This window comes from Lupinus angustifolius, chromosome LG01 (assembly GCF_001865875.1).
Source record: "Lupinus angustifolius cultivar Tanjil chromosome LG01, LupAngTanjil_v1.0, whole genome shotgun sequence".
Lineage (NCBI taxonomy): Eukaryota > Viridiplantae > Streptophyta > Magnoliopsida > Fabales > Fabaceae > Lupinus > Lupinus angustifolius.
In genome coordinates this window covers 31,349,192-31,374,273 of record NC_032009.1, presented here as the reverse complement: position 1 = coordinate 31,374,273, position 25,082 = coordinate 31,349,192, and the positions used below count along the sequence as shown (strand labels likewise).

General features: G+C 33.5%; 3 protein-coding genes across 5 annotated transcripts; 2 read left to right on the top strand and 1 right to left on the bottom strand.

Moving 5' to 3' along the window:
* LOC109360337 (putative DEAD-box ATP-dependent RNA helicase 29) lies at positions 603-8,911 on the top strand. 3 transcript variants are annotated; one of them, XM_019605165.1, is made up of 13 exons: positions 603-1,051; positions 1,682-2,843; positions 2,946-3,003; positions 3,664-3,774; positions 3,942-3,990; positions 5,959-6,035; positions 6,152-6,204; positions 6,424-6,505; positions 6,619-6,675; positions 6,793-6,928; positions 8,372-8,581; positions 8,624-8,716; positions 8,796-8,911. In XM_019605165.1, exons 1-12 carry the CDS (start codon positions 685-687, stop codon positions 8,656-8,658), a joined length of 2,397 nt encoding a protein of 798 aa, XP_019460710.1. In that variant the 5' UTR covers positions 603-684; the 3' UTR covers positions 8,659-8,716; positions 8,796-8,911. The 3 variants fall into 3 exon arrangements, with proteins under 3 accessions (XP_019460710.1, XP_019460703.1, XP_019460696.1); XM_019605158.1 differs by having other exon boundaries at positions 5,962-6,035; positions 8,372-8,716; XM_019605151.1 differs by having other exon boundaries at positions 8,372-8,716.
* On the top strand, positions 11,972-15,766 carry LOC109360329 (PLASMODESMATA CALLOSE-BINDING PROTEIN 3-like). Its single transcript, XM_019605140.1, has 3 exons — positions 11,972-12,403; positions 12,912-12,945; positions 15,480-15,766. Exons 1-3 carry the CDS (start codon positions 12,055-12,057, stop codon positions 15,694-15,696), a joined length of 600 nt encoding a protein of 199 aa, XP_019460685.1. The 5' UTR covers positions 11,972-12,054; the 3' UTR covers positions 15,697-15,766.
* Positions 16,798-24,808, bottom strand: LOC109360320 (UBX domain-containing protein 1-B-like). Its single transcript, XM_019605129.1, has 12 exons — positions 24,569-24,808; positions 23,638-23,782; positions 23,279-23,374; positions 22,376-22,452; positions 22,142-22,221; positions 21,428-21,488; positions 20,135-20,202; positions 19,967-20,048; positions 19,362-19,442; positions 19,205-19,282; positions 18,076-18,195; positions 16,798-17,228 (listed from the first exon to the last, which is right to left on the bottom strand). The coding sequence occupies exons 1-12, from the start codon at positions 24,734-24,736 to the stop codon at positions 17,052-17,054; spliced, it is 1,233 nt and encodes a 410-aa protein (XP_019460674.1). The 5' UTR covers positions 24,737-24,808; the 3' UTR covers positions 16,798-17,051.

Sequence of the window (25,082 nt, the reverse complement as noted above, 5' to 3'; positions counted from 1 at the left end):
TATAATAGTTTTTATTTTGATAAATATATATATATATATATTTATTTATAAATTGATAATGTAAGAGTTGTACAATGTTATTGTGTTATTAACCATTCATATTTAATTACAATTGACTCTTCAATGTATATAAATTTTTACATTAACAATCTATAAAATTTTAAACTCTTTTATTATATTACAATAATGTCATGCAAATATTAATATAATATAATTAAGTAAATTGATTTGTTTGTTTAATTCACTTTGTAAATAAGCAATTAATCCATTTTAAGGTGTCTAACTATTTCTTATAACAAATATCACTCTGAAAAAAATAAATATTTAATTTTTTAGTCTATTTGAATAATCGAATAAGTTCTTAGAATATTAAATCAACTCATTGTTAGTAAATAAATTGGTTTGTAAGGGTTAAAAAATATTCTAGATGAAGTAAATCCGATTTGTTTAGATAAATAAGTTTCTTTGAAAAACTTTAATATGATGTGTTTAGAAAGAAAAAAAAAGTATCTACATGTTAGGTCCAAGCAAGATATTAAAATTTAAAACCAAATAATTAAAAATAAAAGTATAAAACCCTAATGCCACTTTCTCCTTCCTTAAAACTCCACCGCCACACTTCCGCCACCGTTTCTCTCATCTTCTCTTATAACCAAGAACTTCGAAAAACTTGAAGAAGAAGAAATGGGAGGAGGTGGTGAAAGGAAAAGAGAAGAGAAACTAAAGAAACAACAATCACTAGCAAAGAAAAAATCTGGTGGATTCGAATCCCTAGGTTTGAATCCAAATGTATTCAAAGGTGTTAGACGCAAAGGTTATAAAGTTCCTACTCCGATTCAGAGGAAAACAATGCCTACTATATTATCTGGTTCTGATGTTGTTGCTATGGCTCGTACTGGTTCTGGTAAAACGGCAGCGTTTCTTATTCCTATGCTTCAACGTCTTGATCAACATCTTCCTCAGGGTGGTGTTAGAGCACTTATTCTTTCTCCTACTCGTGATTTGGCTCTTCAGACTCTTAAGTTTACTCAAGAGCTTGGTCACTTCACTGGTATTGTTTCTAAACGACTGCGTTTAACTCTTCTTAATTCGTTATATTTTATTAATTATTATTATTATTAGACTGAGGTTTGCGTGAATACTAATTTATTAATCGTAGAAAAATAGGTTGTGATAATGATATATATAATTTGAAATTGTTTCTCAACAAAATTACTGTGTTTTCTCAAGCATGATGAATAATGAAACGTGTTTGGATAAGATTCATTCAATAATTACAACTTGAAAGTAATCAGGTTTTGGAATAATCTATCTATTTTGAGTGGCTTTAGATTATTATAAGGTGGTGTGATAGCTGAGACGACCTGAGAGAGAAAGGTGTTTCAAAACACGGAGTATAATGACTTACTCTGAAAGTTGATTATTTTCATTTTAGCTGAACACAATGCTTTCCGATTTTATATAAAATCTATAAAAGTAAATGACTTATTTTATTTAATAAAGAATCACTCCTTTTCAAGGTTTAAACAAACGGGACTAAAATCTCAGGAGTGGTTGTTGTAGCTTTCGAAACAAGTGCGGCGTGCAGTGTATTAAACTAAGCATCAAGCCAATGTAATTTCCCCTTTTTGTGTGTTTTTCCATCAGTTTATTTATATTGTTGTTTTCGATGTTTTTTCAGACCTTCGTGTTAGTTTGTTAGTTGGTGGGGATAGTATGGAAGGCCAGTTTCAGGAGTTATCTCAGAATCCAGACATTATAATTGCTACCCCTGGTAGGCTTATGCACCATTTGTCTGAGGTGGATGACATGTCGTTGCGTACTGTCGAGTATGTTGTTTTTGATGAGGCTGATTCTTTATTCGGCATGGGTTTCGCTGAGCAGTTGCATCAGATTCTCACTCAGCTTGGTGACAACCGTCAGACCTTGCTTTTCAGTGCTACACTACCCAGTGCACTTGCTGAATTTGCTAAGGCCGGTTTGCGAGAACCTCAGCTTGTGCGCCTCGATTTGGATACTAAAATTAGTCCTGACTTGAAGGTTGTTTTTTTCACTTTGAGACAAGAAGAGAAGTATGCAGCGTTGCTCTATTTGATCAGGGAACATATTGGTTCTGATGAGCAGACACTGATTTTTGTATCCACGAAACATCATGTTGAGTTTCTCAACTTACTGTGTAGAGAAGAGGGTATTGAGGCATCTGTATGTTATGGTGACATGGACCATGATGCTCGCAAGATCCATGTATCAAGGTTTAGGGCAAGAAGGACAATGCTGTTGATTGTGACAGATGTTGCAGCTCGAGGTATTGACATTCCCTTGCTCGATAATGTTATCAATTGGGACTTTCCTCCAAAGCCTAAGATATTTGTTCATCGAGTTGGAAGGGTTGCTAGGGCTGGTCGTACTGGTACTGCTTATTCCTTTGTCACTTCAGAGGATATGGCATCCCTTTTGGATCTTCATTTGTTTCTATCTAAACCAATCAAAGCTGCTCCCACTGAAGAAGAGGTCGTCAAAAATATGGAGGGAGTCCAGTCAAAAATTGACCAGGCAATAGCTAATGGAGAAACCATTTATGGTCGTTTCCCCCAAACAGTCATCGACCTTGTTTCAGACAGAGTCAGGGAAATTATTGATACTTCTGCAGAGCTGGAATCATTGCAGAGGACCTGTACAAATGCATTTCGTTTATATTCAAAAACCAAACCCTTACCCTCAAAGGAGTCCATTAGGAGAGTAAAGGACTTACCTCGTGAAGGACTACATCCAATTTTCAAAAATGTGCTGGAAACAGGGGAGTTAATGGCGCTTGCTTTTTCCGAGCATTTGAAAAAGTTTAGGTGAGTTCAAGATTATCTGAAATTTCATATCATGTTTTCTTTTTTTACGCACCTTCTGTTGGTAGATTGTATAGTTGCATAACTTTAATCATTCAATATCAGGCCAAAACAGACCATATTGGAAGCTGAAGGGGAGGCGTCTAAATCAAAGCATTTACAGGTGAATTTCTACTTTCATGACATTATGCCATATTTTGTTCAATCGAGAATTCCATATGTTGCTGTTATTCAATAATTTTACTGTTTGGTTTTGATATCTAGAATAAAGTTTTCATGTTTGCCTTCTTGTGATGATTAAAACCCATGCTTCTCTTATTCGACTCAGCATTTTCCAGTTTAATATGTTTGCATACCAGAAAGTTTAGTAATAATGGTGGATGGTATGGTTTTTCTATCCATCAGCTGTCACCGTTTTTAGAAACAATATATAAGGGCGGGAAATCCAGTGCACGAGGCTCTCACCTAGTGGGGTCTGTGAAGGATAGATGTACACAACCTTACCCTCACAAGCGAAGACGCTCTTTTATATCATCAACTTTATATTTCATGTTAGGCATTAGATGTTGTTAAGATGTGATTGCTTCAATGCCTGACTTTTATATCAATTACCTATTGTGTCCTTGTGGTTTGTGTTTTGGTGTGCTGTATTCATGGTTGCATTGTGTCATGACATGTATATTGGCGTTCCTGTCAATGTCTCATTCTTGGTCCATTCTATCTTATGCATGAGTTTGCCTAGAAAACCTCTAGAAATATTTGTTAAGATGTGCATGTTTTCGTGATTTTCTTTCCTTCTCATTTGAATTATGCTTAATTGCAGGGACCCAATGGCCAATGGGTTGATGTGATGAAAAGGAAAAGAGCCATTCATGAGAATATTATAAAATTGGTTCAAGAGCAGCATTCTAAGAGTAATGTCGAAAAAGAAAGGGTATGTGGCTATTGCTTTGATTTGAATTTGGCTAGTTAATAACCTAATGTGTTCTGATAAGTGCTGACTGATCTGAATCAATCTTATAAAGTTATAATTTTACTTCTGCATTTTATTTTCTGTTTATTTAATTATTGAGGATATATATGCATGTTTTCTGCTTGCAGGAGGATAGTGAATCAGAAATCATTCCTTCCACGGAGAAAGGGAGAAAAGGTTTTGTTCCCTTTACAGTCTCTACTCTTTCTTTTAATGTTGTATTGTTTTGGTTTGTGAAGTGGAATTATCTGTCTCATGGTGCCATATTTTTTGTACTGTTTTAAGTTGTGGCTTATGCTATTTTATATCATTCACTCTGGTGGTATCCTTTTTGTTAATCTCGATCTAGTTTCTAGTTATACCTAGGGTGTAAAATTCTAGATAAGCTGGTTTCTTTGAACATCAGCTTCAAGCACTTGTCAGAAGCTTTCGTAAAAGAGAAAATTCAAGGAAGAGGAAATGGGGTACTTGCTGGAAATTAATAGTTAAATACGACTAATTATTTACAAAAGAACTAAATATATTTTTATAACATGGCTACCAGAGAAACAGATCTGTCTAATAGTTGTGCTAATTGCTTGCTTAACTATATTGATTTGGTCTTGGTCGTTCTTAGGGATGCTGTCTTAAAAATTTAACCTAGAAAACGGACACCCTGTCCGCTTGCCTTGATGTGTAATTTTCCATGAATCTAATCTTATGTGCAATAATTATGGAAGTGATTTGCTAATTGCTTGTCTAATGGTTGTGCTAATTGCTTGCTTAACTATATTGATTTGGTCTTGGTCGTTCTTAGGGATGCTGTCTTAAAAATTTAACCTAGAAAACGGACACCCTGTCCGCTTGCCTTGATGTGTAATTTTCCATGAATCTAATCTTATGTGCAATACGTATGGAAGTGATTTGCTGAAAGATTGGTGATGTGAATATCATAATTTATAGCTGCATATTTCCTTTTTTGTTCACTGTACGCAGTGTTGCCCATGGCGGATGGCGGCCCATGGCGGCTGCCAAAATTCAGCCATGAAGGCGTTGCGGACGGCGTTGCGGGCAAATGGCGGACGTCATCATGGCGGTTGAAAAAATAAATAAAAAATATAACATAATAGGAAAAAAATAAAATAAATACAATAACACAAAAATCAAACAATAACATAAAGTTTAATAAAAACCATTAAATATTAATGTCTCATAAAGATCACTAAAGAGATATAATTTTCACAACTAAAAATCAAAGGATAACACAAATACAAAATGCAAAAGATATAATTTTCTAAATACCGTCCTCCTCCCCAACATCATCCTCCACAGCTGCAAACTCAGATAAAGAGATGAGAAGACTAGATAAAAAAATAAATAAAAATAAGAAAAAAAAAACTTAAAAAACTTATGAATGGTGGTGGTGGTGGCGGTGGCAGCAGCGGCGGCAGTGGAGCAGTGGAGGAGGAAGATGAGGAAGGTGAGGAAGTTTTGAGAGAGGGAGGGTTTTAATTTTAGAAATAGAAATATTAGGATTTTAGTTCTAAAAAAAATGGACTGGGCCCAAAAAAAACACATTTGGGCCCAATTTTTTTAAAAAAACTGCCCAGAAACATGAATATCTGCCATTCCCGCCATGGCTCCGCCACCGCCATACCGCCATGGCGGCTTTTTTTGACAAAAGGCGAACACGGCCATATGGCGGATTTTTCCAAATGGCTAATGGCGGTAGCCTAAAAACCGCCACCGCCATTGGGCAACACTGGCAGTGAGCATCACAACTGTACGATAGTCTAATAAGTTCATTTTGTTTGATATATGCATCAACCTTATGACTACCTCTATTTGTGGAATGTTATGATTGAATCTTTGAAAGAATTTCGAGGTTAAAATTGAAGTGAAGGTTTTTACATTCCTGGGCAGTTAAGTTTGGTAGAAGGAATGTTTTTACATTCCCGGAAATCTCAACTTGGGAATGTGAGATTCCGTCCCAACTTGAATTCCCAATTTTCTGGGTCGGAATGATAGGTTCCCCGAAATGTGAAAACATTCCTGCTACCAAACGCAGTAAAGTTCAGAGCAGTTTTCTTTTACTAGGGTATGATTTTAGGATCTTGAGTGGAATAATTAATGAGTAATTTCTGTTTTTATTTCTTTTGGTTTTAGCAGCACGTGGTTCTAAGAGAAAGCCACAAACTTTCAAGGATGACGAATACTATATAAGTTCAATTCCTAAAAATTCTGTAAGTCATTATCTGTATTACCATTCTTTATATTTATCAGGATTACAGAAGTAAAACATATAAAATATATAATATGCTATCTTAATATGGTTGTTATTGCTTTTCATCATTGTCAGCACATGGAGGCCGGCCTTTCCGTTAAAGCTAGTGAAGAGTTTGGTTCAAATAGGTAAAAATATACTTGATTGGTTACCAACTACTCTTCGTTATGTGTCAAATTCTGGTCTGCTCTTTGTCATTTAATGCCTTTGCTTGTATGTTATAATGTTATATTCATATATTGTGACATTCAACATGGATGATTCAGTTTTACTTACATCCCTTCCATCTTTTATTTCTTTCTTTAGCTTTTGTTTGTTTGGTCCTAATGATATGTGCGATATTTTAGATTGGAAGCAGCTGTCCTAGATCTAGTTGCAGATGATGGTTCTGGCATGAAGAAACAAAAATCTGTGTATCACTGGGATAAGGTAATGCTGAAAAGTCATGGTTGAAGTTGAACAATAACAAAAATAAAAAGGAATGTTTATTGTTAAAATTTGTGGAGAACTTATCTTTTATCTCATAAACCTTTTGGTGTCAGAGGAGTAAAAAGTACATCAAGTTAAACAATGGCGATCGAGTTGCAGCAAATGGAAAGGTACATTGCTTATATTATTCCATCTTTCATGTTTGTGCTTATAGTGCAAGGTAAAATTCCTTTATTTGCCTTCCCATGCAATTATAGCACATCACATTAATATTGTTACAAATGTAGATAAAGACAGAGAGTGGTGCAAAAACGAAGGCCACCAAAACGGGTATATATAAGAGGTGGAAAGAACGCTCACACAGTAAGATATCTTTTAATGGAACAAATGATGGTGATGCTCAGGGATCAACAAGTTTGTCAGGTACTTAATTACCGCACTTTCAATATTTTGAGTTTTGCCTGTATACATGTAAGTACAGCATTAAATGAAAAAGTAAAGGCATTCATCAACATGGGAACATCTCCCCCAAAAACAATTGTTGGAGACTGCATGGGTTCTCTTATCTATTTTTGTGTGGAAGTAAATACTTGCATTACCACAAACTTAGTTAAAACACTTGCCTTTGCTAAATAACATGGCTACTTGCATCCTTTAAAACAAGCTAATATCCTTCCAATCACTGCTTACATGTGGAAACAATGCATAACTCTAATAGCTAATTCATTGCATAAACATAGAAGATAAGGGGAGGGGTTTGACTCCTTTGCTTAAAAGTTATTTTCCCTTCTGGCCAAATTTGGTATATGCAGCAGCTACATACACTGCCAAATCAGTCCATTTTTCAAATCTTGCATACCAGTAGTCAATACATACCCACCGACATAATAGCTCAATCAGTTCTTGAAACCATCTACGTTTAAAAAACAAACGGTTTCGGGTTTCTGGGCATAATTCACATAAGCAGCATAGGTTATTTTCCATGTTCGTATATCTCATTAATCTATCCTTAGTTGGCAACCTGTTGAGTCATCTACCATAAAACAAGTTATGGTCTGTAACCAGTATATTGTATACATGTTGGTGTCCCTACCGACCAGTCATATCTACTTTTTATTGAACAAATGTCGTTTTGAGAGAAATTCCATGTCCCATTTGTAAAGTCAGCAGCCATTTTTAACTTCGCAACCTCTTCAGTGCCAAACTGGAATCCCAAGGTAGGATGTGGTGCCAGAAAATGTTATTTTTCAGGTAGATGCCCTCAATCCATTTCATCTGAAGGCTATCTTTTATGGAAGCTATGTCCGATACCTGTTTGCCAACTGCAACAATATTCCATAAATCAACACTTTATTGTACATTCATTTGACCAAATTTTCATTTCCTGCTTGTTTTCTCCTGAGTGATTTGCATTAATTCCCCATAAGAATTCCCTACACCTCTTCTTTCCCTGATGTATACTTGTTTTAGCTTTGGAATATTGTTAACGTTCACCAGATTCAATTGAAAGATATAAATCCAATATAGTTATATAAGAATCCATTGCTTTTAGTATTTATTAGCTTAATACTTTGCTTAGTTTTCCCAATTAAAAATGTTTAGCGCTTTGTATCATCTAAATCGGACTCATCGTATAATAGTTGTCAGTTGTAAGTTAGATTAGAAATTGATTTTTATAGCACTATTGGATTATACAATTTTCACTGCTAAAAGGTATCCATTTTCTATGACATTTTTGTAAACTTTCTTCACCTACTGTGTGTAGCTTGGTGTTCTGGTTGGTAAAAGTCAACACTGAGATTTTTTTTTAGTATTAAAGCCGAACATTGAAAGTTCCGAAATTCATTTCGTCGATTCAATATGCAGGATCTTTCCGTGGAGGTAACAGGAATTTGAAAGGAGGCAGGAATAATTTTAAAGGAGGCAGGAATCAGAATTCGAATTCGCATGTACGTTCAGAAATCAAAGATATGGATCAAATCCGAAAGGAGAGGCAGCAAAAAGCAAACAGAGTTTCATATATGAAGAGCAAGTCACCAAGGGGTAAAAAATCTGGTGGCAAACATAATGGCAAAGGACGTAAAGGAGAATCCGGTGGTAAACATAGTGGGGGCAAAGGAAGAAAAGGAGGAATGGGAAGGAAGGGAAAGTAAGAAAATGATGAAATAAATATTTTCATTCCTTGCATTATTTGTTGCTTTACATGATTGAGTATGTGCAATTTCCCCCTTTGGATAAATATTCAACTTTTCCATTCCTTTTTATGTTCCTCTTATTATTTTGTGGTTGGGGAAGTGTTTTGTATACTTGTTTGTGTTTTATTTTAAGTTGAAGTTGAGTTAGGTGATGTTTAAATGTTGTGATGATTCAAAGTTTTTATTAATTGTCTGCTGTCAATTTATATCCCAATTTTTTTCTAATACTAATACAGGCCTTGACTTGACCGTAATGTTACTTTCCTTACTTTCTTTAGAAAATTACAGATTCAAATCCTAGAAATATTTTTGTTACATATGAGGGTAAAGAGTAAAGTTGTGCACATCTATTTTTCTGAGATCTTATTATTAATTGAATATCTCGTTTACTGAACTGCCTTCTCATATAAGCATCAATTACAAATAATTACAAATTCATCATTGAAATCTACGTATCACCTTGATACTAATATGAAATATTGTTTAGCTTCATAAGGATTTTGGTAATTGTAAACATTTGATAAAAATATTAGCAGCTAAGCTTGAAATTCTTAATAGAAAGGAGGCAGAAAGGAGCTCTCACGTATAAAATTTATTTTATTATCATTTTCATAACTATGCACTCTAAACTTTATAAACCAGGATAATTACTCTTGCAATAAATCTAATTTTAAATTCTAATTATTAAAGTAGTCAAACCAAAGATTTTATAGAATGTCTACATATTTCATACTTGCATTTTCTTTTCAATGTATTTTATGTCAATAATATGTTGAACATTTTTAGTTGTTGGACTTGGTCATTTGCTATTATAAAGGCGTGTGAAAAGTCATAATGAGCATCATGCAGTTGCAGTACTCTCCAAAAAAGGTAAAATTAAAATAAATTACTTGCTATAAGTGCTATACTATTTAATTAGGATTGCAGTAACATCAAGAAACGTCAATTTTCATCCTTAAATCATATATTATCATAATCATCATTACTATTTCAACAATATCGTAAGAGAGACGGAAGAAAAGTTATTATGTTGAGAGGTAAAGAAATAAATTTTACGATGAAGAAGTGTGATAGTAAGGACAAGGGAGATCCTCATCAATTGATTTCAGCATTTTGTTGATTAGTGAAGAGAGTAATTGAAAATAATATTCCCCTCATTTTACATCTTTTTATGTTTAAGGTTATGCACATAATATTAAAAAATATTAAATAAAGTAAAAATTCAATAAAATTTGACTAAAATAGTCACATTTAATACACATAAAAAACTGGATTGAAAATGAAAAGAAGAAACATGTGGAGAAAATATTAGTAATAAATAAGAGTATAATTGAAAAGTAAAATATAAATGTATATTAGGTTTTCAAAACATCAAAAGATTTGGAATAACATAAAAGTGTTAAAACATCAAAAGATATAGATCAAATGGAATAATAAAAGTCTTAAAATTTTCAATAAAATGTCATTGTCTTATTATTGAAAATATTGGAAATGATATTTTTTCATTTTCAAAATTTCTGGAAATGAAACTCATGTTTTAAAAAATATGAAATAAAAATAACACAACAAACATGTTTTCAACCTCATCTTCTGATTTCATTGAAAATGAAAACAGAAAATAGTCAAACCAAACATACCATAAGTCTCCTAAGAAGGATTAATAAGCCCTTTTTATTTATTATGTTTTTTCTCTATAGGTTATTTATCTCTTTTTAATTAGTACTTTCTCTCAGGGTACGCAAATCAAGAAAGTTAACAAATAACATTAAACTTAAAAAGCAGTCATTAATATCTTCTTCAACTTGGAATAGAACAAATACGAAAAATTATTTGGCAAACAGAACATACAAAAAAGTCTGGGTAGTATTTTAGGGAGAAGTCATATTTTAAAAGTTTATTAGTATAAAGATTTATATATAGTTAGTGTATAATATAAAATTGAGATGATAATTAAGAGGGAGAGGGGTGAATTAGTTGTTTAAAAATTATGAGTAGTTTTCTGCATAATTCAAGAGTTAATAGCAGCGAAAAATAATATGCAGAAATAATCAAGTAAATGTAAAGAGATAATGGAGAAGAAAGAAAACAAATGTTTTATACTCGTTCACTTTTTTATCCATCGAAGTCTATGCCCAATACTCTTGTAGCACAAAAGATTTCTTCACTAGATATTAAGAGTAGTAATTATAATTTCTCATCCCGAGATTTCCTTGTATATCACTCTTTGGAGAACACTCTTTCTAAGTGATTATATTCTCATTCTTATCGCACCATCTGAAAGAAAGTAATTCACAACTTTAAATGAAGAATATGTTTAACAATGACAATAAATTGCCTTGTTGTTTAATGCTTATTATTTAGCATTTTCACAATAACTACTTGCTAATGTTAATCAAATATATCAACTTGCTAGTATCCAATTTAAGACATTATGGTAATTAGCACCACCCAACAGAATTTGACACTTTGTTCTTGTTCTCTCTCCAACAGGACAAGCTATGAGACTTGTCTTTTACACGTTAGTGAGCTTGATTTTCAAAGATACATCAAAATAGGAGTAAACATAGGTAGAGTTATACTAGATAAGATTTTTTTCTTATCTAATCCTAAATGTTGGTAATTGTTTTTTTGAAGCTCACCTTAGCTCGAACCTAAACTGACCAAACTATCGATTAGAGAGTCTTTAAACTCGAACTAGACCCAACTAATATAATGCATATCATTTCTAGATAAAGTTTTGTTAATATTATTTATTGTTATGAATATATAATTTGAGATATGAAATAATATATATTTATTGTTAATCATATATATGATGAATTTTTTTATAGAATCAAAGATATTTCTGATCAAATATATCATTACTATTTATACAATTGAATAGACACATGTATAAAACAGATTAATGAGTGATCATGGCTCGAGTCATATTTATCGCTTATTCGACTTTAAATAGTAATCATATATATTTTTTGAACCCAAACTTAACTATAAATTCAATGAGTTCCAACCATATTGAAATTGGATAATAATAATTTGAATGAATGGGTAGAATAAGGTGATTCTCACCCCACATCAAACACTAACGTTAGAACTTTTGAAAAAAAAAACCTAAGACACCCTTATTGTCACATTCATGGTACAATTTATTGTATATATATTAATTCTGATAAAGAAAAAGATAAAATTAAAGAGAACCAAAAAGAAAGTGAAAGGTGCCTTCTATTCCATCCCCACATTCATCACAATATATATATTTCTCTTTTCACTCACTCACTCACGCTCTCTCTCTCTCTCTCAACCTTTATCAAAGCAAAACAAACAAACATAACCATAATATAACTTCTTCTTTCAATGGCAACAACAAAGCTTAAGATTTCTTTACTCTTCTCATTAACCATTGCAACATGCATCATGGTTAATGTGTCTGCTCAGGTTGTTGTTGGAGGAGGTAGTGGTGGTGGTGCAAGTTGGTGTGTGACTAGAAGTGATGCAAGCTTCCAAGCATTGCAAACAGCTTTGGATTATGCATGTAGTGCTGGTGCTGATTGCAGTGTTCTTCAACCTAATGGTCTATGCTTTCTACCAAACACTATACAAGCTCATGCTTCTTATGCCTTCAATAGTTTCTATCAGAGAAAGGGTAGAGCCCCTGGATCATGTGATTTTTCTGGCACTGCCACCATTGCCCAGAGTGACCCCAGTATGTTCCCGTTTCCTCTTTTTTCATTCTTTTTTGTGTATATAGTCCAATCATATACTATCTGCGAGAGTAGTACTGGGATGTGGGACCTGCTAAGGAATTCCTCGTGTCCCATCTCTTTTGAAAAGCTGACCTCATTTAATGAGATAAAAGTTTGATTGTTATTGTGTATATAATGTAACCATTGGCATTGCCATTGGTTCAAGATTTGAGGAAAAAACAAATTTTTATGGAAGCTGATACATTTATAATAGATGATATTATGATATATTTAGTTTTTCCAGGAAACTTACCATTTTTGGAATCTTATACCAGTGTGCATTACATTTAAGTAGATAATAAAATTAGTTCTTATGCAACTTTATACACTTATTTGAGCACTATAGTGATTTGTGAAATGTGAGAGAAAAAATATATGCATGATTCGTATTTCTATCTCGGCATGGTTGATTTATGTAGAGGACTAATTTGATCTGTTTTTTTTTCTGGGTTGTTTTGTTCCGTGCAGGTTATGGATCTTGTGTGTACCCATCTTCTGCAATGTATGACCTGTTTCTCATTATAATTATAATTTTGCAGCAACTTGATTTATATATTATATATTATATACTATATAGTACAACATAATAAAGAGGTTCGTTTTAAAAAGCTGTGGTTAATAGATTTGGTGAAACGATTTCTGTTCCTTGTGTGATCATGAAGGAAATGGATTCTCATTCACTGAGCTCTATTTTATTATTATTATTATTATTTCTTTCTCTTTGGTGCCTTTTCCTCTGTCTGGTCCTAATGGCTTACCAAATACAATAGAGTTGTTTGGATGTGAGGGTTAGAATTTGGGCTAGGTAGTAAACTTTCTAATATAGAGGACTCCAACCCAATCTTTTTTTTAGTATTACTAAGATATTCACAAGTAACTAATTTCTTTTAGAGTTTGTGATTGTCATTTCCGATAAGTGTTATTTATAAAAATCAAATCCTTAATTTTTCGACTAATGGGTTTGTGACACGTGTCTCTTTGCATGTCTGTCTAATACCATTTTATAACGTTTCCTCAATATGTTTTTTTGTCTGCCACAAAACCATTTGAACTATTTCTGCTTCACTTCACCTCTAGTTTTTCAAATTTTGAACATCTTGGGTTGCTCAATTTGTCTGTACCTATTTGACTGACACACATTCTGTTGTGTAACCCAATAAAGGGTATTGGTCACCTTTACAGAGGTAAAGTGACTGAACATTGAGCAAAAACAGTGAAAGAGTGTCTGATGCAGTAGCTAACTTCATTATTAATAAACCGCCTGTGAATAATGCCATATCAAGGTTGATTGCCAAGGGGCTACTTGGAGTTAGTCATGATTAACAATTTAAATAAAGATCATACCTTCCTTTTTTTATGACCCTTATTAGGACTATTTTGATTATCTTTTCGTACCTGAAGATAATTTATCTCCTTCCGTCAGTAAAAGTATGACATGTATATTATTTTGTTTAGTTTTAGAAATATTTTTATAGAAAATAATTAAAACTGACATATATTATATTTTTAGTAGCTGCAGGAAATAACATATCTCCTTATATCAGGAAATATTTTATTCTCTTATGATATTTGAGTATTACTTTGAACTTTTATTTTTTGGATCAAAGGTATATGCAAAAATTTATAAAGGAAATATTCACTCTTAAAAAAAACATGATGCACATTACATGTATTAGGTATAATTGTATATGTTGTACACATTTCTTACATATTGGGTTACACTAGAAATGTAACTTGTAAGTGTGATGGATATATAAGGTACAATCAGACTTGATATGAAGGTGAGAATTGTACAAATGTGAAGTGATGGATATATAAGTATGTATAGGTAATAAAAATTTGGCAAGTACAAAAGTAGATACAAGGTAGAGGATGATGTGACTTGACTTCTTAATACTATAGAAGATATGGTTTGGTTGTAGGGTCACTTATATGATAGAAATTTATTTGATATTGTTAGGTACTACTGAAGTATTAAAAAATAACAACTCAGTAGTCATTTTCTGAAATGCTTAGTTGATATGTAGGTTTACCAAAGTTGATGTGATAAAAAAAAGTCCTTACACCTAATTCTCCCTGTGTATAATTACATTTAGGCTCCATTAGAAGAAAAAAAACAAGGCCACAATGCCTGTTATAGTGAGGACTCTATAAAGATACTTTTTGTTAAGATGGAATCATTGCTTGTAATGTGTGTGACAACTTTTAATTTCATATGCCTCATCCAGGTAAGTATTTGCATTTTGTGACATGGGATAGTGATGGGGCCATATTGTTTGAGTTCTAGCCTTCTAGATTTTTTGCCATATAAGGTGTCATGATGTGTCTTTATCATTTGTTGAGGGGTCACACCCACATGGTTATCATAAGATAAATGTTCAATTTAATACAACTTTTCCTTCACTTGGTAGTTTGAGTGTTAGCACCATTGAGAGGGACAGATTAAGGTTAGATATGATGATACAAGAATAAGAAAAGGGAAATAGTTTTATTAAACAAAATTGAAGTACATTGCATCAAGTTTTCAGCATCATTAGATTTGCCTAAAAAATGAAATTTTATGTGGAGATGAGAACATGTATGCATCATTAGTTTTAATTCTTGAACATGTTTATGTTGCTTGTCATGGATAGTGGTGAAATTTCCTAAGTCTATTCATTTTGTATGAAACAAATTTCCTTTCATCTATGTAAGTATATAGTTTTCCATATTTGCTTCTTATACTTGAAGGAGGAAGGGGGAAAAAAGGTTAACTATAAGCTTGTTTGAAGTAAATGCTTTATGTGCTAAGCCATGAAAATGTTTTTTTACATTGTTCACTAATTAAATTACGCGAACTGGTTAAAAAAGACTTAGATATCAGTCTATTGTTAATGAACATGGTTTGTTAGAATATTATGATATTGTCTGATCCATGTAGTCGACTTTACCTAATAGGATAAAGGTTTGGTTGTTGTTGTTGTAACGATTAAATTATGCTCATCACTTTGTGATGACTAACTTCTAATTGTTTGATTTTGTTATGATAATGTTCAGCACTGCTGGAGGAGGCACTACACCAATTACAACACCTCCTGGAATGAGCAACCCAAATATGGCACCACCTACAATGGCAGCACCACTCTTTGGTGGGGACAATCCTGGAATGAACACTCCTTTCTCTGACAACAATTCTAGAGCACCCTCAAAGGCCATAGCCACATGGCTTCTAGTTTTCTTTTCATTTCTTCTCATTATGACCCTTATCTCTTAGCCTGTCTATGATCTTCAAGGGTAGGAGGCTCTCAGTTTTGTCACAAGTTAAAGAGCCTTTTTGATGTTTATAGCCTTGTTTTTATGCAAATGCTTCTTATGCCCTCTATTTTAATTGTATAAGGTTATGAATAGATTCAGCATGGCTGAATATTCTAATCCAGGGAAGAGTATAGCTAGGGTAGCAAGGCCTTTAATGATGAGATTCTTGATTTGTAGGGCTCAAGTTTAATTCAATGGCTCAATTTAATTGCTCCCTTTGAACACAATGTTTCATAGACAGGGCAATATCATTGGATTATTAAGGATTTTCTTTAAATGGCTTCTTCATATCTTCAAATCCATCATCACTAATAATGCACACTTGTAAGGAAAATCCTTCACAAAAAATGAGCAAAAATGCAAAAAGAACAGGTGAGCATGCATTCACCCCTTAATTAGCTAAGGTGCATTAAAATGAGTTATATTCATCTCCCTCCTTATAAATTTTTGTCAATTTGATCTTTAAAAGTAAAAAATTCAAATTATTATTTAAAAATCATGAATATGAATCAAAATAGTTTGTCATAGGTCACAAAAAATGCTTAAAAAAAATACTAAAAATGATTACATTTGAAAATTTGACGCATATTGATATTTTTGGTGATCAATGAGTTTTAAAATTTTCTAGAAACTAAATTAGTACTATGCACATTTTGCCTAGTATAATTTCAGAGTTGGTATTCATAACAAAATCAATGGAAAAATGGAAATTAAGACATTGATATTGTCCTTCTAAATGTGGATTTGCCATGTTCAATTTGCTATGGAATTTAACAACTAATATAAAATGAGGGGATTCATATTAATAGATTTTATTTTACTAGCATGTCTAACATTTTAGCTTTATCAATGAATTCACTGAATAAATTATCACATAATAGGTTATTTACATGAAATAATGTTACAGTAAACCGCGCTCTAGTGAATCTTATTATAGTGGATTTAAACAGAAAAAATATTTGCAAGCTGTACGATAATTCTCCCAAGAAAAAAGAAAGCATCCCAGCTAGCAAAAATAATGCATCAAACATTTATGCAATTGAAACAATAGGATGAAGCCCAACCTATAAAGACCAAAAAGTATATTAAAATTTTCCTTATACTGCTCCAGCCATCCAAGTCTAATAAGCATAGGATCAAATGAAATAAGTAGAAGATTGTCAAAGTCATGAAATAGCTTTGCAAAAACCACAAATTGTTATGGTAGTCATAAATATCTATGGATAACTTGGAGATAAAAAGCTTAAATAACAAATGGTAGCACTAACATCAAACATAGTTGTCAAGCCTCTGATTATAAAAATTGCTTCTCAACTAAAGAATTCCGAAAAAGGGATTCTTTATTGCAGAGTCTAGTTCAGACCCAGATGAATTCAGAACTGCAATGTCAACCTTGTTCCTAGGCAAAAACAGAAACTCGCCACCATCGATCTTCTCAAACCCACAAATTTCCAGGAATTCGATTCCCCCTTTCAAGGCACCAACTCTTTCCTGTTAAAACACAAAAAAACATTACATGTAAATCAATGAACAAGCAAGTAGTTTCTGAGGGGAAGGGCTATGAAGAGCAAGCATGTATTTGGATCCAAAAAGATACATGCCTGCAACACCGGGCCACTATAAATGTAAGTTTATTTAAATGATATATGGGCAATTGGTCCAACAACATCAACCAAGCCTTAATTCTAGTAGGTGGGGTTGGCTACATAGCCTGAATGTTGTCATAATGTTCTATCATAAATCATGTTCATTGACAAAGCATTAATCTCTAAATTTTTCCTAATTGTTTCGCCTGTGGATTTTCATGGTCTCCCTCTTCCTTTAAAAATTAGACTAACATTCATTTGATCTACTATCCTTACCGGGACTTCTAACAGTCTCCTAAGCACGTACCCAAACCAATTAAAGTGTGATTCTACCATATTTTCTACAATAAGAATTACTTCAACTTTCTTAATGCATTCATTTCTACCACACACCTAGACGGATGGACCATCTACCTGACTATTTACACTGATGAATGGTCCACCTGTCTGGTATATACATTTGAACACACTGACCTAGCACGGACCTATCTTAATAAAAATTTAGGTGCATGTAGTGCATGCATAACTCGACTTAGGCCCAACAACTATTTGAGCATTTGATGACTCTAATGCCAGAACCTCTTGTATAGAGCCCACCCAAAATTTTATCTTTTTGTATGAATGAACTTGTTTAGGGGAGTTCAGCAAGCTGCTCTTATTAAAAAAACAGGAAAAAATGAAGAAACCTAGCATGTGCTGAATCCTGAATATCCTCAAGAAATCAAACACAACAGCTACATGAAGTTTCTTACCTGAAAAGATTGGTTAGTAAGTCGAATTTTCCTAAATTTTTCCTCATCGGGGTTTCTGGCAACATTCCCCACATAAGTTAGAAGAGTTTGGAATGCTCTCTTTACTCTGGCATCATCCTCCTGCTCCAATAAATAGTTAACATGTAAATAGGCTAGCGTGTAACAATGTTTAAGCAGAAATTGCTATTGAACTAACCATATTTGAAAAGTATTAGTACGCAGTCAGCAATCAATTTCCTTTAGCAGAATGTATAAAGTGGCTAATAGTTGACAATAGTTTCACTGTATATTTATATATGACCTCATTTTTCCACATTGCACAACACTTGTTATACTTCTCTGGCAACACAAAATGATTGAAGTACAAGCACTAGAAGCAAAACAAAAATAATTGAAACTGTATCAAGCAGTTATGATAGATTTTTAAGAGTTAATGTATATTTTGGTCTTCCAAAGAAATTCACAAAATCATGGTCTTCCGTTGGGTGTTCTTGGTCCTTTAAAGATATACCATATACACAACATCAAATTGATTTTTGGAGGATGAAATTGATGGCATTAATTATTAATTAAGGACCAACTAATGTATATTTACTCTTTTTCTTTTGAAAAGAGTAAAGATGTAATAGAAGCTAATAGAAGTTTGAGACGTATATTCACCATCGGATTCATGAATGAAAATGTTATTAAATGCACGTATATTCATGGAACAGTATATCTCCATATGTACATTTTCTCTAGCATGTGGTGCACCAGACCTTTTTTATCGTCGAGTAAAAGGAAATATTTAATATTTAAGTGTATAACAAACAAGCATTCTTTTAAAGGCCTTGGTTGGAAGCAGTTCTGCCTCATGAGCACAAAATAGGCTAAGCGGTTGCAGTAAGAATCTAAATAGAAAAGGACTTTAATTCAGGGGGCAAAGTTTTTTCGATGACAAGTTCTCTACATAATTTGCACAAGAAACATGTTATTTCACATTAAGTGGGGAAGGTTACTGAGGTACCCCTTACAATATTCACAACTAGATTTTGCCTTGCTATAAGTTCAACAACCATCCAAGACTTATGAATACTGTCAACTAGGCAGAGGAACCACAGAATTATCCATAAGTGGCATATAAGTGTACCTTGTGGTTCTGCTTGAGAGAACGCAAGCACTCTCTCATTTGCTCAGCTTTTGTGGCAGGCCTTACTGGCAGAAAACTCTGCATAAGAAATTTCAAAATTTCAAATAAATAGGCAGCTGAAAAATGAAAGCACAATCGATTTTGGACAAGGTCTTACCTTTTTCTCCTCGACAACAGGTGCAGGTTTGGCTACTGAAGGCTCCTCCGGAGGCAACCCAAGTTTTCGCCTTCTTTCTGCCTGTCATAATAAAGAAACAAAATGACTTTATTCAAATCCCTCAATACATATTCAAAGTGACATGCCATATTTTGAAAGAAAAGACTCGTCAATCATCATACACCTGAAGTCTTCCTAAAATCTTGGACAAAAGTCCTCTAAGGCCCCTGCAGCCATAAAAGCAATAGTAGAGGGCTCTAAATTGCTTTCTTAGCCAAAGAAATATTGTTCACAATAAATAAGCTCCCTCCTCCCAGCCCACCTTCCCCACTTAATTGATCGTCAATGAAAAAAGGTTGTCTGTCATATTTTCTACAAGGGATTCTTCATTGCATAAGCTTCCATTTTACTTTATCTTCAAAATAATTCCCGAAGTCCAAAACATTTTGTTGTGCGCCTAAATTGCTTGCATTGCTCAAATCCTTCACTTCTTTATTAAAGCAATAAAACTAGGAGATAGAAACTATTCATTTTAATGAAACTTCTTCAAAATAGGATTCATTCATATTCCGAAATTAAATCATAACATTTTCAAAGTAATAAACCTTATCTTCTTCCAACTTTTGCTTGATTTTCTCTCTAGCCCTTCTCTCTTCCTCTTTCTCTGCTTTTCTCAAAGCCAATATACTGCAAAAGGAAGCAGGTTTTTTAAAAAACCTGGGGACATCAGAAATAAAGCACGACATATGCAGAACAATAAATATAAGCCAGACCGTTTTCTCTCATTGTCTTCTTCAATCCTCTTAGCTTCCAACAGTTCCTTGCCAATACGAATTCTCTCCTGAATAAAAACAGAGACAAGGAAATGAAGATGTAAGCCACAAATACTGTACTACAATTAATATACCAATCAAACTTCAGAAAATTTATATGATATAAATTAAGCCACAAATTCTTCAAAAGATAACCAGAGATACATGCTACTCTGGAATATGATGCAACACAGATATATGGCATCTTGAAATTAGACAATGATACTTTTTAATGAGCTAAAGTCTTATTCATTATGCAGTATTGATGAATTGTATCCATATCAGACAATACAGACTATATACTTTCTGAGGAGTTTGTTTGTCATGTCTATGCAACATATATTTTATATCTCTAATACGCCTCCTCCTCACACAAGAGCCTTTCTGGCATGCAGTGGACAACGCACAAGCCTATCGACACCATTCTGAAACTCAACCTTTATATTTAGGAGAATGGGGGTAGCAAGGAGAGGAGTCTCTTATATCTTGTCAAGGAGTAACTGTCCTGAAAGCTAAAGCTCTAAGTTGGAGGCTCATGGATGGTTTTATATCACTAACACAGTGTAAACACATGTGCATACACTCAAATATCCTCAATAACCAAACCTTAGTCCCACTAGGTGGGTCAGCTACATGGATCGAACGACATCATAATACTCTATCATAAATCATGTACATTGACAAGACATTGATCTTTAAATCTTTCTCAATCATTTTGTATATGGTTTTTTCTTGGGATCTCTCAGCCTCTAAAAATTACACTAACCTCTATTTGATCTATTTTCCTTGCTGGGTGTGTCCTCAACAAATGCCCAAACCACCTAAGGTAGAATCCTATCATCTTTTCTACAATAGGAGTTACCCCAACTTTCCCCCTAATGCACTCATTTCTAATCTTGTCTTATCAAGGTGTCCATTCACCCAATGTAACTTTCTCATCTTTGCTACATTGAGTTTATTTTCTTGCTGAAATTTTACTGCCCAACATTCAGTCTCATATGACATTGTGGGTCGTATAGTTGTACGGTAAAACTTCCCCTTGAGTTTGAGTGCCACCTTTCTATCACATAACACACTTGAAACATTCCGCCATTTTATCCACCTCGCTTGAATCCTTTAGTTTACATCCCTCTCAATTTCCCCTTTCTATCACAATATGCTAAAAAGTAAATTTCAAATGCCCACATATCAGCAATGAAAATCCACAAGACATAAGTGAGAATTGAGAAGTAAATGAGTGAATCTGTAAAATACCTTCTCTCTTTCTCTCTCTGTCCTCTTCTCTTCCTCTTCTTTCTTTTTGCGAGCCCTCTCCCTTTCAATTATGGTTATAAAAAAATTAAATGGTTACACAGAGTAAATATAATCCAGTAACAAAAAATTGACTTAAATTGCTATATGCAAATTACAGTTCCTTACACAAGATATACACATAGATTTTGCTAAAAGATCTAACCAAATCTAACTATGAAAATATCATCTGATTATAAGTTCAGAATACCCAGAAACAAATACAATAGAGACACAAATTCAGACAAAATTAATACTGTACTGTACTAATGGCACATATATAACCTGCATCCCCACCCAGTGGCATTTAAGGCTTGGTTGTTGTTGTATATATAACCTGCATGCAATAATAGAAAGCACTGGCATCTGCAGAAATATTTGTAATAGCAACTTCAAGACTACCTATAAACCAGAGTGCCATTGGCATTTATATCAGGTGTTCACTGCATCGACGGATCAACCTAAGCTATTTAAATTATTAGAAAAATGCTCAACTTTGCCTGCTCCTTTTGAGATCAAGTGAAAGCAGATAAGAGATTACCGAGGGTCATCATACATCATTCAGCAATAAATATTTAAGATGATTCCCTACACCTTTCATATAATAATACTCAAATTCTAGAATATATGCATAACTTGGCTCGTTGTGTAAATCTTATCTGACATTCAAACTCATACCTTAGTTCCTGTTGTTTGGCCCTCAGTTCTTCTGGGGTAAGAGAAGGTTTAGGAGCCTCGACTTTAGTGTTGGCAGGTATCTGAGTGAACCATCGGGTCAAAAGCAACAGATTGCAGCTTAATTACACTGAATATGTTCAGATATTTTTCATAACATGTACTGGTTTTATTCCTTTTGAATTTTACAACATACACAGAATGAGGATAAGCCATATTAAAAATAAAACATTGTACCAAGGGCATCTGGTCTATGTCAGGGTCATTCTCATGCTCTACTATCCATGTGACAGAAGCTTCAAGGCCAGCATTACCTGTAGAAGAGTAGCCAAAGTTTGATATCTACAGAGTCAATATTAACATTGTCCGGATATAAATAACATAATGGAATACCGTATAAATTAACTGCTTATTACAGGCATCCTAGACTCAGACTGTAACACAGAAATAAGAAAACTAAGAATTATATCTAATAATTTTTAAATCTAATTTGTTATCAAATACGTATTATATACTTTGGATGCTCTGTGTCCAACAATGTTATCCTAAATTTTCCTTCAAAAAGGCTAGATATAGATGCTCTGTGGCACAATAATAATTAATAAACCCAGATATTATTTTCAATTTCTTCAAAGGTGACTACATATTTCACAAACGACCAAGAATGTCCTATGACAAAAAAGTACCTTCGGAAATCAGAATACATGAAAGTTATTTATAGACACTTTATATACCCCCATTATTGTCTATTGATGCATAGGTAAGTAGGTAATTATAGAGGCAAACTATTTCATTCCCACCCAATCAAAAGCGGAAAATAATTTTTCAGGTGAACAGAAAAAATATGTGATAACAACAATAAGCTTTATCCCACTAGGTAGGATCAGCCACATGGATCAACTGGTGGCACTAGGCTCTATCAAAAACCAATATTTCTATAAAATAATAAATAACAAATTTTAGTTGGGCCATCTTCCATTTGATCCACCTGACTTACTTGAGGCTCTTGGTCTTCTCAGAAAAAACAGAAAAAATTCAAAAGGTAAAAAATTTGCCCGAATTGAGAGAAAATCACCATCATGAACCCCGTAAAGAATAATACAAACTATGGTTACAAGAATAGGCTGCATGTATACTCACCAGAATAATGAAGTGCACGTGTTGCTCGCGCCGTAGAAAATCCCATTGATTCAAGTTCCTCAAGTATCTTTTTGTCAACTTCTGGAACAACCATTTCTGCATTTTACAACCTAAAGTATATGAGGCATATATAAAATTTGAAAACCAGCCACTACTGAGAATAACGTATGGATGTTTTCACTCCTTATCTGGAAAAATATGGGTGAACTTTTTTGACACCATGGAAAGCATTGATTATTAGACAGCTTTTCAAAATACAGAAAACTGGATTCTAGCTTTATTAGAATCTTAAATTATGAACATTACCCCTTAACTGAGCATAGCTTGAATGAAAACACATTCAGTTTATGTAGTAGTACCTTCATCTTGGTTAGTGGTTGCAGTGACAGCGCCTTCTGCAGTTGCACCCACCTTTGGAACCTCTAAACTTATTGGTTTTGTTGCTTCTGAAGTCTTATCAATAAACTCAGTATGCCCAGTTCTCTTTGTATGCAAATCGCTCTCCTACATGATCAAATAGTAACATAATTGAGAATCACATATACAAACATCACTTCAAATTCTGTTTTACAAATATGTCACAGTTTTCTTCTCATTATTAGACATACTCAAATAATAACATTTAAAAAGTTAATGAATGTGCCAACAAGATTCATCAAATGGTACAATAAAGGGGAAATTACATTGGCCTCTTTGAGGTTTTACTTTAGTTTGTTACACTTGTCACCTCTCTTGACTCAAAAGCTAGACTCATCTCGTTCGACATTCAGTGATCCAAATTACAGAAACCTAAAGATGAATGTCGCCAAGGTTTTAAATATGAATTTGTAATCACAATTGAGGCCCAATGTGTTAGCTTTATCAGTCTTCGCAACCACATCACAGCCTCAATTGCAACCCCGGAATAGTCCACAAATTGCGCAATTTAAAACCACAAGTGTCGCTTTAGACAATAGGGTGCAAGGTGTAATTTAAGCTGAACCTCAAAGAGGTCAGTAAAATTTCTCTCGTAATAAATAATATAAACATTTCCCCCCTATTCAGAACACAGACCTCAAAAAAAATTAAAACCCTAAAATAACTGAAAATCACAGCATCATCAAAAAACATTTTCGTGTATTGTTCATAGACTCTTCAATTCCTTATATTTCAAACAAATGAATCTAAGTAACAATCGAGACCCCAATCTCTTACGCAATCAATAATTGGATATGCATATGTATCATATCATAGAAAAATAAATAGAATCGAATCATATGGAAAGAGAATGGAGAGAAATTGAGATCTAACGGTTTTGGATCGGCAGGGTTTGGAGCAAGCGGTGCAAAGGAGGTTGAGAACAGGTTCAGTGGATTCGGAGAAGTTGGAGTGAGAAGTGAGCTCAGCGTGTTCTTGAGCTTCTTCTACCGATTTCAACAGAGCACCACAATCCCCGCATTTCAGAGATACACCCGCCATTGATGCACACAACAAAACTGCAATCAATCTTTCAATGTATAATATAGATAGCTATTTGACTCAGGGTGGAAGATGGAAAATCAATTCAGCCTTTATTTATTTATTTCAAAGTTCAAGTATAATTGCACACCACCTTTTTAAAATAAATGTAAAAAAAATGGAGAATTCTATAAAAACCCGTTTAAGCTTAATGGATTTTGAAGTAATTATTATAATTTATTTTTTCTTCTTAATTACCCATTAAATTTTAATCAATGGTTAAAGGGTCATTGCAAAAGAATATACTTAAATTATTAAAATAAAAAGTCATGTCATATTCTTCTTTTAATTTTGGTTTTCATATCAT